Source organism: Oncorhynchus kisutch, linkage group LG21 (assembly GCF_002021735.2).
Source record: "Oncorhynchus kisutch isolate 150728-3 linkage group LG21, Okis_V2, whole genome shotgun sequence".
NCBI lineage: Eukaryota > Metazoa > Chordata > Actinopteri > Salmoniformes > Salmonidae > Oncorhynchus > Oncorhynchus kisutch.
The window spans coordinates 33,928,513-33,942,712 of record NC_034194.2 but is presented as its reverse complement, the minus strand read 5'-3'; the positions used below and the strand labels follow the sequence as shown (position 1 = coordinate 33,942,712).

Below are 14,200 nucleotides of genomic sequence, written 5' to 3'. Positions count from 1 at the left end.
GTTAGTTATATCACTAGCAATCACTAGAAATCTTTTACCAAGGAAGCTTTTCCTGAAGAGATTGCATTTTAAAATGTTACACAATGCATAATTACAAGATTGTGATTTGCGTCTATTGTATAAAACCATTGTCAAAGCAGTTAAAGGTGTAGAATAGATGGATAAATACAAATAGGATGTTCTGAAGTAAAAAATAATAATACGACATTGGAAATTGTTCATGTAAAAGTGGGGCACACCAACAGTTACGCATTGTCTTTGTTTTCTAACTACTGCCCGAGTACACACATTTCTTTTTGTGAGAACTGGAAGCATACCTGTGAGGGGAGTCTAACTGGTAATAGTTACTGTTGTAGGCGTTTACCAGTATGTATTCCAAGCATGTGATTTTATTTGACCATAGGGAAAAGAGCTAGTGTATAAATATCGAAATGCAGAATTATTTGAATTGAGCTTCAACTCTTACAAATTCCATCCCTCTGCTGGTGCTGTGCCAGCTCAACTTTTCTAGGTGATACATTATGTTACCAATAAGTTACTCACCCCACTTATATATTTAGCCTAACCCCCAATATTTGCTCGTCACATGGCATGATATGTTGTTAACAATGGTTTTCAGTCAGTTTTATGAAACGTTGTGCAGTGATTAAATCTCAAACATAAAAGCAACCCCCATCTTTTCTCTCTCTCTCTCTCTCTCTCTCTCTCTCTCTCTCTCTCTCGCTCTCTCTCTCGTCCGTGCTTTTATTTTCTTCCATCCATTCCCTTGAACGTGAGCCCAACCCCTCCCACTATGCATATACATGATGCGTGTGCTTTACCATGGACAGGTATATCTGTAAATCACATCAAACAGCAAGGTAGAGGGAAGCAAGACGGTAATGGACAATACGCCAAGACAACGGAGCTGTTAGACAAACAGACAGACAGTCAAACAGAAAGACAGACAGACAGACAGAAGACAACTGGTGGCTATATGAGGACAAACTTTGACAGACAAAGGATGCTTCCATTACTGGTTATAGCTTTGCTGGGGTTCCCCACGGCAACAGGTTTCTATGCTCTATATTTCTATTCAAATGATCTGAACATTTTACATATAAAAGTAACTGGGTAAAGTGAAGAATATCAGTGTATTTTTGTCTTAGGTTTGCAGGAATGATATTGAAGAACATTTGCAAGTAGAGTCAAGTTGTATTCTTGTAGTGATTATTGTCATAAAGTAACATCTTAGGGTCCTTGTCAATTTAAACCAGGCTTTAAGGGGTGAGACAAGAATTGTATACTTCATGTTTGGATTCTGGCTGTGCAAGAAGAATGTTGTTTTTTCCTCACCTCAGAAATGTGCTCACTAGTTCTGACTCGGCCCTTCAATGTTTTTAAGGGGTAATTCTGACTACGTAGGTTCACATTGATTCTTCTGTATGGCCACATCATAGGGGGCAATGAACTCTCTTGTTTCTACTGTATGGCAACAACATAGGGGGCAATGAACTCTCTTGTTTCTACTGTATGGCAACATCATAGGGGAGGATTCCTGTTGAATGTGTTCTGTTAAAAACTGTTTCTCTTTTCTAAGAAGATAACACTCATCGAGCAAATTTTTGAAAAACTACAGTGTTAAACTCATATTCGTGAATGCATTGTGTCAGTATTTGTAACATAGAGAGAGAAGAAATATATACTTTATTCATCTCTAAAGCAGGGGTCCCCAATTACAGTGCCTTGCGAAAGTATTCGGCCCCTTTGAACTTTGCGACCTTTTGCCACATTTCAGGCTTCAAACATAAAGATATAAAACTGTATTTTTTTGTGAAGAATCAACAACAAGTGGGACACAATCATGAAGTGGAACGACATTTATTGGATATTTCAAACTTTTTTAACAAATCAAAAACTGAAAAATTGGGCGTGCAAAATTATTCAGCCCCCTTAAGTTAATACTTTGTAGCGCCACCTTTTGCTGCGATTACAGCTGTAAGTCGCTTGGGGTATGTCTCTATCAGTTTTGCACATCGAGAGACCGAAATGTTTTCCCATTCCTCCTTGCAAAACAGCTCGAGCTCAGTGAGGTTGGATGGAGAGCATTTGTGAACAGCAGTTTTCAGTTCTTTCCACAGATTCTCGATTGGAATCAGGTCTGGACTTTGACTTGGCCATTCTAACACCTGGATATGTTTATTTTTGAACCATTCCATTGTAGATTTTGCTTTATGTTTTGGATCATTGTCTTGTTGGAAGACAAATCTCCGTCCCAGTCTCAGGTCTTTTGCAGACTCCATCAGGTTTTCTTCCAGAATGGTCCTGTATTTGGCTCCATCCATCTTCCCATCAATTTTAACCATCTTCCCTGTCCCTGCTGAAGAAAATCAGGCCCAAACCATGATGCTGCCACCACCATGTTTGACAGTGGGGATGGTGTGTTCAGGGTGATGAGCTGTGTTGCTTTTACGCCAAACATAACGTTTTGCATTGTTGCCAAAAAGTTCAATTTTGGTTTCATCTGACCTTCTTCTTCCACATGTTTGGTGTGTCTCCCAGGTGGCTTGTGGCAAACTTTAAACAACACTTTTTATGGATATCTTTAAGAAATGGCTTTCTTCTTGCCACTCTTCCATAAAGGCCAGATTTGTGCAATATACGACTGATTGTTGTCCTATGGACAGAGTCTCCCACCTCAGCTGTAGATCTCTGCAGTTCATCCAGAGTGATCATGGGCCTCTTGGCTGCATCTCTGATCAGTCTTCTCCTTGTATGAGCTGAAAGTTTAGAGGGACGGCCAGGTCTTGGTAGATTTGCAGTGGTCTGATACTCCTTCCATTTCAATATTATCGCTTGCACAGTGCTCCTTGGGATGTTTAAAGCTTGGGAAATATTTTTGTATCCAAATCCGGCTTTAAACTTCTTCACAACAGTATCTCGGACCTGCCTGGTGTGTTCCTTGTTCTTCATGATGCTCTCTGCGCTTTTAACGGACCTCTGAGACTATCACAGTGCAGGTGCATTTATACGGAGACTTGATTACACACAGGTGGATTGTATTTATCATCATTAGTCATTTAGGTCAACATTGGATCATTCAGAGATCCTCACTGAACTTCTGGAGAGAGTTTGCTGCACTGAAAGTAAAGGGGCTGAATCATTTTGCACGCCCAATTTTTCCGTTTTTGATTTGTTAAAAAAGTTTGAAATATCCAATAAATGTCGTTCCACTTCATGATTGTGTCCCACTTGTTGTTGATTCTTCACAAAAAAATACAGTTTTATATCTTTATGTTTGAAGCCTGAAATGTGGCAAAAGGTCGCAAAGTTCAAGGGGGCCGAATACTTTCGCAAGGCACTGTACATTCAGCCGTGTGCCGATTTTTCCTTGAGCGGATGGTAGAGGGGAAAAAACATAGTTATAAATAATTTGTACACTGCAAATTGACCGCTAGAATCCAAAATGGATATAGTATTGGACAAAAACAGAATAATTTCAAACTTTGATGACATTGGGATACGATCACATCTTTCTATTTAAGTGTGGGAATACTTATTTTAATCACTTTGAGCAGAATTTATGGTGATTTTCCAGGCTTTTATGTCCAACAACAAAAATTATTAAAACATTTTGCTCAGAAAACTTGGGAGACCAAATAAAGTCGCCCTAGGGCCAAATTCGCTCCCACAGGTGACTTTATTTGGTCCCCCAAGTTTTCTGAGCAAAATGTTGAATAATTTTTGAGCGTTCATTCATAATTGTTGAACCCTTCTCAATAGTATGTGACCTGTAAAATCTCCTCTATTATTCCCAGCCTCTTCAATGCCTTGCACCCACACCTCTCTCTCCGAGACCCTTCCGTCCTCAGGTGAGTGTTCACTAACAATCAGTCATTAGTGATATACAATGGCTTGACTGCTGAGGATGTAAAGTACATCTTAACAGATCTAAGAGCCATATGGTCTGGTCTTGTAGCCGGCCTGATCTATCTGGGTTCATTCAGTTCTATGTCTGGCCACCTAGAATATAGAGATCTGTCTGGGTTCATTCAGCTCTATATCTGGATGTCTAGAATATAGAGATCTGTCTGGGTTCATTCAGTTCTATGTGTGGACGTCTAGAATATAGAGATCTGTCTGGGTTCATTCAGCTCTATATCTGGACGTCAAGAATATAGAGATCTGTCTGAGTTAATTCAGCTCTATATCTGGACACCTAGAATACAGAGATCTATCTTCAGTCTCTTTAGTCCTTTTTGAGTTGAGTTGGCTGTTCTGAACGATCAACCAATGCGGTTTTTAGCGGTCTCCTAATTTCACTCCATTCTCTCCAGCTCACAGTGTCAGACCCTCAGATGTGGCTATGATCTCGGCCATTGGACTGCCCCACACACAAAGGTAAGCAACACATCAATTTCTCTTACCTTGATAGATAAGGGGACACTACCAGGGCCCCCAAGTTGTGCAGCGGTCTAAGGCACTGCATCTCAGTGCAAGAAGCGTCACTACAGTCCCTGGTTCGAATCCAGGTTATATCACATCCGGCCGTGATTTGGAGTCCCTTAGCGCGGCGTACAATTGGCCCAGTGTCATCCAGGTTTGGCCGGGGTAGGCTGTCATTGTAAATAAGAATTTGTTCTTAACTGTCTTGCCTAGTTAAAAAAAGGTTAAATAAAACCAGGTGTCACTAGGGATGATTAAATGTGAACACAGAAATGTTTTCCAGACTTCTGTTTTTCTTTCTCCCTGAAGCAGTGAGCTGTCCAGAGTGTTATTGAGACTTCATGGTAAGCCTGCTATTCTTGGGGGGTTTGAGGGGCTCCTTGATGTATCAAATCAGTTATCTGAACCAGAAGACAACAAATGCAGGCTATTAACACAGACAGACAGGCAGACAGACACAGACACGCACACAAGTACACACACAAAAATAGCTGACAAATTCTAAAGCATCCTACCACGTTGTCAATTTCCTGTGACCTTAAGCACTAAAATTACAGTCTCAGTCAAATAAAATCTCAATAAAACACACTTTGATTGGTTGATAAGATTGTTTGATAAGAGATATGATTAGTTGATAAGACATGTTGGTCTGCTGACAGATCCTCCTCCTTCCCATGCCAAATTTCCTCCCTTTGCAATCTGACCCTCATCAGGTGTATATACACAGCTGAAGTCAGAAGTTTACATACACCTTTAGCCAAATACATTTAAACTCAGTTTTTCACAATACCTGACATTTAATCCTAGTAAATATTCTCTGTCTAAGGTCAGTTATGATCACCACTTTATTTTAAGAATGTAAAATGTCAGAATAATCTAATCAAATCAAATGTTATTTGTCACATACACATGGTTAGCAGATGTTAATGCAAGTGTAGCGAAATGCTTGTGCTTCTAGTTCCGACAATGCAGTAATAACCAACGAGTAATCTAACCTAACAATTCCACAACTACTACCTTATACACACAAGTGTAAAGGGATAAAGAATATGTACATAAAGATATATGAATGAGTGAGTGAGTGATGAGTGATGAGTGATGAGTGATGAGTGATGGTACAGAACGGCATTGGTAAGATGCAGTAGATGGTATGGAGTACAGTATATACATATGAGATGAGTAATGTAGGGTATGTAAAAATAAAAGTGGCATAGTTTCAAGTGGCTAGTGATACATGTATTACATAAAGATGGCAAGATGCAGTAGATGATATAGAGTACAGTATATACATATACATATACATATGAGATGAGTAATGTAGGGTATGGAAACATTATATTAAGTGGCATTGTTTAAAGTGGCTAGTGATACATTTTTTACATCCATTTCCACTATTAAAGTGAGCTGGAGTTGAGTCAGTATGTTGGCAGCAGCCACTCAATGTTAGTGGTGGCTGTTTAACAGTCTGATGGCCTTGAGATAGAAGCTGTTTTTCAGTCTCTCGGTCCCTGCTTTGATGCACCTGTACTGACCTCGCCTTCTGGATGATAGCGGGGTGAACAGGCAGTGGCTCGGGTGGTTGTTGTCCTTGATGATCTGTATGGCCTTCCTGTGACATCGGGTGGTGTAGGTGTCCTGGAGGGCAGGTAGTTTGCCCCCGGTGATGCGTTGTGCAGACCTCACTACCCTCTGGAGAGCCTTACGGTTGTGGGCGGAGCAGTTGCCGTACCAGGCGGTGATACAGTCTGACAGGTCTCGATTGTGCATCTGTAGAAGTTTGTGAGTGTTTTTGGTGACAAGCCGCTGTTGCGCCTTCTTCACCACACTGTCTGTGTGGGTGGACCAATTCAGTTTGTCCATGATGTGTACTCCGAGGAACTTAAAACTCACTACCCTCTCCACTACTGTCCCATCGTTGTGGATAGAGGGGTGCTCCCTCTGCTGTTTCCTGAAGTCCACAATCATCTTCTTTGTTTTGTTGACGTTGAGTGTGAGGTTATTTTCCTGACACCACACTCCGAGGGCCCTCACCTCCTCGCTGTAGGCCGTCTCGTCGTTGTTGGTAATCAAGCCTACCACTGTAGTGTCGTCCGCAAACTTGATGATTGAGTTGGAGGCGTGTATGGCAGTCGTGGGTGAACAGTCATGTCATGTTTCCGGTCACCTTGCCCTGGTTAAAAGCAGTGGTTTGCGCTTTCAGTTTCGCGCGAATGCTGCCATCAATCCACGGTTTCTGGTTTGGGAATGTTTTAATAGTTGCTGTGGGTACGACATCGCCGATGCACTTCCTAATAAACCAACTCACCGAATCAGCGTATTCGTCAATGTTGTTGTTGGACACAATGCGGAACATATCCTAATCCACGTGATCGAAGCAGTCTTGAAGCAGATTGGTCGGACCAGCGTTGAACAGACCTGAGCGCGGGAGCTTCTTGTTTTAGTTTCTGTCTGTAGGCTGGAAGCAACAAAATGGAGTCGTGCTCAGCTTTTCCGAAAGGAGGGCGGGGGAGGGCCTTATATGCGTCGCGGAAGTAGAGAGAATAGTAGAGTGAATGATAGTAGAGAGAATTATTTATTTCAGCTTTTCTTTCTTTCATCACATTCCCAGTGGGTCAGAAGTTTACATACACTCAATTAGTATTTGGTTGCATTGCCTTTAAATTGTTTAACTTGGGTCAAACGTTTCGAGTAGCCTTCCACAAGCTTCCCACAGCAAGTTGGGTGAATTTTGGCCCATTCCTCCTGACAGAGCTGATGTAACTGAGTCAGGTTTGTAGGCCTCCTTCTTCACAAACGCTTTTTCAGTTCTGCCCACAAATGTTCTATAGGATTTAGGTCAGGGCTTTGTGATGGCCTCTCCAATACCTTGACTTTGTTGTTCTTAAGCCATTTTTACACAACTTTGGAAGTATGCTTGGGGTCATTGTTCATTTTGAAGACCCATTGCGACCAAGCTTTAGATGTTCCATCTATTTTGTGAAGTGCACCAGTCCCTCCTACAGAAAAGCACCCCCACAACATGATGCTACCACCCGCTTGCTTCACGGCTTGCAAGCATCCCCCTTTTTCCTCCAAACATAACGATGGTCATCATGGCCAAACAGTTTTATTTTTGTTTCATCAGACCAGAGGACATTTCTCCAAAAAGTATGATCTTTGTCCCCATGTACAGTTGCAAACCGTAGTCTGGCTTTTTTTTATGGCGGTTTTGAAGCAGTGGCTTCTTCCTTGGTGAGTGGCCTTTCAGATGATGTCGATATAGGACTAATTTTACTGTGGATATAGATGCTTTTGTACCTGTTTCCTCCAGCATCTTCACAAGGTCCTTTGCTGTTGTTCTGGGATTGATTTGCACTATTTGCACCAGAGTACGTTCATCTCTAGGAGACAGAATGAGTTTCCTTCCTGAACGGTATGACGGCTGCGTGGTCCCATGGGGTTTATACTTGCGTACTATTGTTTGAACAGATGAACGTGGACCTTCAGGCATTTGGAAATTGCTCCCAAGGATGAACCAGACTTGTGGAGGTCTACAACTTTTTTTTCTGAGGTCTTGGAAGGTTTCCTTTGATTTTCCCATGATGTCAAGCAAAGAGGCACTGAGTTTGAAGGTAGGCCTTGAAATACATCCACAGGTACACCTCCAATTGACTTAAATGATGTCAATTAGCCTATCAGATGCTTCTAAAGCCATGACATAATTTTCTGGAATTTTCCAAACTGTTTACACTCTAGGCAGTCTCTTCTGCTGATGTGTGTGGGTCTGGTAGTGGTACTCTCTCTATTCTACTATTTTCCTTTCGGCATGGTTAATACCTGCCTGGCGCCCGAACAAAATCTTTCTTTGCCCCTCTCTAATAAATACCGCTACAAAGGCACAGTCAATTTAGTGTATGTAAACTTCTGACCCACTGTAATTGTGATACAGTGAATTATAAGTGAAATAATCTGTAAACAATTGTTGGAAAAATTACTTGTGTCATGCACAAAGTAGATGTCCTAACCAACTTGCCAAAAACTATAGTTTGTTAACAAGAAATTTGTGGAGTGGTTGAAAAACGAGTTTTAATGACTCCAACCTAAGTGCATGTAAACTTCCGACTTCAAATGTAAGTAGAACGTTTATTTAATTTCATCCACATAATCTATGACCAGACATAATTTAGGCTTTTTAACGAAGATATGATTGTGCTTGAAAAGGATAAAAGCATTGAAAAGAGGGTACATTTGGAGGGAAATTAAATCAGTTCAGTTACCTACTTGTGATAATGGGAGCGTCAGGCCTGCTCTTATATAACTTGCTGTAACTATTGAACACTCTTCCTTGTCTAATAGGTTATTGTAGATTACTGCAGTATCAATTAGTATCATTGAGAGTAATTGGTTTTAGAAGAGGTTAATATAAGTTAACCTCCCACTACTGTGTGATATCGTTATTGGTCTGATATCAGGACCAACCCTGATACCACTAACAATAAGCCAAGATAGAATCACCAAATTGTAACTTTACTGCCAACAATTTCCACAGAAAGCATTTCACACAGAAGAGATAAAGACTATTGTACCTCTCACACAATAGAAAAAGGACATTAATAAAGATGAATGCGATAGAGCATTATACTGTACTCTCAACTCACATGGTACTTACTGTATGTTAATACCAAGAAAGCCCTACATGCCATACTTGTCTGATCAAACAGATTGCATGTGTATCCATTTATTTTATTGTATAAGGAACCAACTAACTCTACCTGTGTGTCAAAGTTAGCTGATAGTAAAAACCTGTTAGCCATTTCTAATAGTGCTTTTTTCACCCCATACTAAAGTGCTAAGTAATGTGCATATGACAATGTTGATTTCACTAATAATCAAGCAACGTCCTCCCCTCTCTCTGTCATTTCAGAGCTGCTGACCATGTTTAACCCTGAAATGACCAGGAGTCTTCCTGGTCAGACAAATCTGTATTCTGAATCCTCACAGCACAGGTAAACCACAGCTACACTCAGCTCCCTGTGAGAGCATGAAAGAAAGAAAGAAAAAAATGTATTTCAGACAATGTTTCATTAATTTGCAGAGCTCTTGTAGAGCAGGCAAAGGAACTGTCCCTCACCCTCAGGAGGAACCAGGTATTCTAGTATCTCTCCTTTTACATAACCCAACACATTGTCCTAACAGCCTCCCTGTACTGGTTTTCATCTCTGACTGTGTCTTGTACTTCTCTCTAATAGGCCATTGATCTAGACGCAGACTGGAAGCTGGTGATGCTATTCGTCCAGGTGGATGAGCTCTGTTTATGTCATGACCAGGTCATTAGCCAAACACTCACCTCACACGTCTGGATTTAATTGAATGTCTGCATTTCATGACACTACAGTGTTATTAGCTGCATTCCTTTGAGCGAGTGTTGTGTGTTTGTGTCTATGCAGTTCAGCAAGACTGTCACAGCTGCTGTCCAGGAGGTGGATCTTGCTCTGCAGGTGCTGCAGTCACAGGTGCGTTTTGGACACTTGTGTGACACTCTTAGCGATGCTACAGCACATGAATTTAGGTGATCATTAAGATTGTTCATAATGTATTTGCAGTTGAAGCAGACCATTGTCAATGTTGCAGTGTGGGATGGAGAATATGTTCATCAGAACAGGTGATTCTCTCCACCAATAGCATATCTTCTTAATCAGTCAGTGCACTCATTCCCTGAGTTTATTATTTTTATTTTATTTGACTGATTGCAGTGCAATAATTATATAGATTATTGTACTGTTATGTTGAGGGTGCTAGCACACAAGCATTTCACTGCACCTTTTATACCTGCTGTGAACTGTGTACATAACGAATATAATTTGATTCGATTTTCTGGATTTTTAAACGATTCTGTGAATCTATAGTGACTAGCTGTTAGATGTTTGGTTTGATTGCTTATATGTCTATTGACAGGATGTGTCAATGTATGGAGGAAATACATGAATGGGAGCTCAGACTGCTGAGGGCCATGCTCACTCAAGTCCTGCAGGTTCAATGTCTTGCATCATCAATGTCTTGCATCATCAATGTCTTGCATCATCAATGTCTTGCATCATCAATGTCTTACATCGTCAATGTCTTACATATGTTTTACATCACCCGTTTTACAACATCAATGTCTTACACCATAAATTTCTTATATCTATGTCTTACATCATCAATGTCTTACATTATTCATGTCTTACATCATGTCTTACCCCCCCCCCCCCCCCCCCCCCAAAAAACCCAGTTAATTTAATTTTGGAAATCTGTTCCCAAGTATTCCCACGCATAATAGAGAGACACGTGATCGTATACAAATCTAAGCAAGATTTCAAATGATCATGTTTTTGTCAAATATTATATCTGTTTGTGATTCTTGCAATCAAATTGCAGTCTACAAATGATTTGTAACGATGTTCTGGCCCACCGACTATCCTCTTATAAAAAAATCGTCCCGCGGGTGAATCTAGTTGACGGTCCCTGACCTATGTCCTGTTTATACTGTTGTCCCCATATAAATAAGATAAGATTAGATTGTATTTTATTGTCTGATTTCAACCATCAAAAATGGTATCATAAAAACTCCTTACAGGACATACTGCAAAATAGAATAAACAACATATGAACAGAAGAGGTTGTAGTACAGGGGACTATACAAGTGAAAAATAAAGTTGCACACTAATCTCTCCTTGCTGTGGATTTAGTGGACCAACATTTCAGTTAAATAGGTGTATTGTACATAGTTCATTTTTACCTAACTCTATTTCATGGTGGTCAGTAGGAGTCCCTTGACCGACACCTGGTGGAGAAGCAGTGGTACAGCAACAAAGATGACTTCACCGTCCTACTGCAGGATGTCCCCTTCATCACAGCAGACCCAGCCTCCTTTATTGTGAGTGACAAGCCATTGAAGCTTCCCCCAATTTTTTATACATTAATGTGACTCTCTCACTGTGTGATGCAGAGCTGAATTGTTATTGGTGTGTGTGTGTGTGTGTAACACAAATGTTCATCTATGTACAGAGCGCTGCCCCCAGAGCGGGTGCGTTACACACAGACAAACTAGCCGTACAGATGTGGGCCAACTTGGTGAGTCACACCATATACTACCCATGCTGCTAACACACTGTGGCATTGTCTCTGCTCTCAGTCCTAGTTGAGGCAAACAAAGGAGAATTGACTCTGTTTTTTGTATTCTGTTTTTCAGCTGCAGCCCACCATAGGCCAGCAGAACATGGAGAACAATGATATGATCATCTCGGTGCCATGCCCCAGTGAGGTGAGAGAGTGCGGCAAGCCTCCAACACATACCTGACCCGGGGTTGTTTTTCATTCAAATACTTTCAGCGTTTAACTGGGCCTGTCTAGACTGCCAGATGAGCGGGGTTTGCACTTGGGGATGATGCGTTGGTTCCATTGGACTAGACAAGCTCAATGAACTGCAGCTAAGGTATTTGAAAGAAAACAAATACTATTTGAACCCAGTCCTGAAATCTGTCACGTACAGTACATTTGTGGGATTAATAGAATAGAATGTACATACAGTATATGAGTGTAAACCTGAGTGTAATATGAATTTCCAGGTGAACAAAAAGGAGATCAGTTGTTTGTCAAGTCAATCAAAAATCTATCCGGTTTATTACACGTTGTAACAGGGAGACACATGCAGAGAAAATGTCTAACTGGCCTCTTGGAGACGGGCCTTTTGTATCCAAATCAGATGTTCTATAAACACCAGCCTGACGGACAGTGACTTTGTCAGCTGCTACAGAATCATAAAGTGTTCATAGAATGCCATCGATACAACACTGAATAATCAGTGTGTCCTTGGTCCTTGTACCTCCAGTCTGGCGTCAACCACTATCATCAGATATGATAATAATGCATAACAAGTCTAGTGACCATCAACCTGCACCTTGAGTTTTACAAATAGAACAATGGCAAGTATGTGTATTACAGAAATTCCAAATATGCTAAACATTGTGTTGATCACTAAATTAAATATAAACTTTATTCATCTTAAATATTCCCATTACAGCGAGCTACTCTAGATGAACGTCTCAACACACAATATAGTATGATTAAGCAATAAGGCCGGGGGTGTGTGGTATTTGGCCAATATACCACGGCTAAGGGCTGTTCTTAGGCGCGACACGGAGTGCCTGGAAACAGTCCTTAGCCGTGGTATATTGTCCATATACCACAAACCCCCGGGGTGCCTTATTGCTATTATAAACTGTTTACAAGCATAATTAGAGCAGTAAAAATGCATGTTTTGTCATACCCGTTTGATATACCATGGCTGTCAGCCAATCAGAATTCAGGGCTCAAACCACCCAGTCAATGATATGATTTAACCCTACTGATCCTCATCTTCCACCCTCTATACATTCATCTGTCCTTCTCTCTGTCTCTCTTTATCTCTCTCTGTCTCACTCTTTCTCTCTCCCCCCCTCTCTCCAATAGGACCGGCCTTTCTTGAGAACAGAGCGGAACTCTCCCTCAGATCACACCAATGAGCTCTCTCCTCTTTTCGACCCTGTGAGTTATTGTTGTCAGGCCTGTTGATCACAGCTGATGTACTGTAGGGCGCTGCACATTGTGGTGTCTGTGTACACATTATACATGGTAATGACTCTGGATGTCCTCTGCGTGTCTTGTCATCAGATCATGGGCACTCATATGCCCTGCGAGGACCATAGCCCTTCCAACTCCACACCCACCTCAGGTAAGATGAATCCTCTCAATATACAGTATACAGCTTTTAGAGTTATTTGTTGAAATGATCTTACTGAGTTATGGAACATTAAACTTTTCGAGAAAGGACAGGTAGGTGTTAACAGGTTTCTGATAGGGCTACCTGGATAAAGTTTGCCTTACGCCATTCTCATCACCTGATCCATCTTCTATGCATTCACAGTTCACGCCCTTCGGCCTGGCGATATCAAAGTCGTAGCTGCAGTGGGAGACTCTCTGACAGTAAGTCACCTACTCCTTGTTTACCTTTTATCTGTAGTACATGATTGAGTTACTTTACATACTGTGAGCTAATCTACATTACCCAGTTGTAGGGCTGTCACTTATCATATGTGATTTCTATCTGTATTATTAAACTCACGCTATTGCTATCTCCATAACACTCTCTTTGACTGGTCGGCAGGCGGGCAACGGTGTCGGATCGGGATCCAGTGTTAACAACTTACTGGATGTTACGACGCAGTACCGGGGTTTATCATGGAGGTGGGTCCTTATCACCCCTGTAATAAAACAATAGTTCAGAGTGGAGTGTCAATGTCAGTTCATCTTTCTGTGCTGTGTGTTACCTGGGAGAGGTGAACACTAATCTATATGGTTGGCATCCCTAACCAGTCTATATTCTGTCTTTGTGTTTCTCAGTGTCGGTGGAGACGAGAACCTCACCACTGTCACCACTCTTCCCAGTGAGTGTCCTTTTCTTTTAACGCTGTCATCTTGTTTTAGTTATCAGGCTGCTCATGTAGCCAAATTGTTGCCAAAATGTTACCAAAATGTAGCCAAAATATTGATCAAATGCTGGAATTCACATTTACACATGTACAATAAGTAAGTAAAATACTGTTCTCCTATGTGTATCATTATCAAATCAAATCACATTTTATTAGTCACATGCGCCGAATACAACAGTTGTAGATCTTATGGTGAAATGCTTACTTACAAGCCCTTAACCAAACATGCTTTAAGAAGTTCAGAAAAAAGAAGAAAAAAAAAGTGTTAAGTAATTTAAAAAAAATAA

At 41.0% G+C, this 14,200-nt stretch overlaps 1 protein-coding gene across 2 annotated transcripts in view; it reads left to right on the top strand.

The window, feature by feature from the left end:
• The first annotated feature begins 837 nt into the window (after window positions 1-837).
• The window catches only part of LOC109866435 (phospholipase B1, membrane-associated), a 29,400-nt gene continuing 16,037 nt past the window's right edge, over window positions 838-14,200 (top strand). Inside the window, exons 1-18 of one of the 2 annotated variants that reach the window (XM_031800081.1) lie at window positions 838-1,052; window positions 3,798-3,851; window positions 4,317-4,380; window positions 4,738-4,769; window positions 9,329-9,410; window positions 9,500-9,551; window positions 9,654-9,731; window positions 9,852-9,917; window positions 10,008-10,066; window positions 10,360-10,435; window positions 11,210-11,320; window positions 11,452-11,517; window positions 11,636-11,707; window positions 12,895-12,969; window positions 13,096-13,156; window positions 13,349-13,407; window positions 13,589-13,668; window positions 13,825-13,868. In XM_031800081.1, the coding sequence (XP_031655941.1) occupies window positions 977-1,052; window positions 3,798-3,851; window positions 4,317-4,380; window positions 4,738-4,769; window positions 9,329-9,410; window positions 9,500-9,551; window positions 9,654-9,731; window positions 9,852-9,917; window positions 10,008-10,066; window positions 10,360-10,435; window positions 11,210-11,320; window positions 11,452-11,517; window positions 11,636-11,707; window positions 12,895-12,969; window positions 13,096-13,156; window positions 13,349-13,407; window positions 13,589-13,668; window positions 13,825-13,868 (1,207 nt within the window). In that variant the 5' untranslated portion in view covers window positions 838-976. Of the gene's footprint in view, window positions 1,053-3,797; window positions 3,852-4,316; window positions 4,381-4,734; window positions 4,770-9,328; window positions 9,411-9,499; window positions 9,552-9,653; window positions 9,732-9,851; window positions 9,918-10,007; window positions 10,067-10,359; window positions 10,436-11,209; window positions 11,321-11,451; window positions 11,518-11,635; window positions 11,708-12,894; window positions 12,970-13,095; window positions 13,157-13,348; window positions 13,408-13,588; window positions 13,669-13,824; window positions 13,869-14,200 lie in introns of both variants that reach the window. The other variant, XM_020455118.2, reaches the window with a different exon arrangement.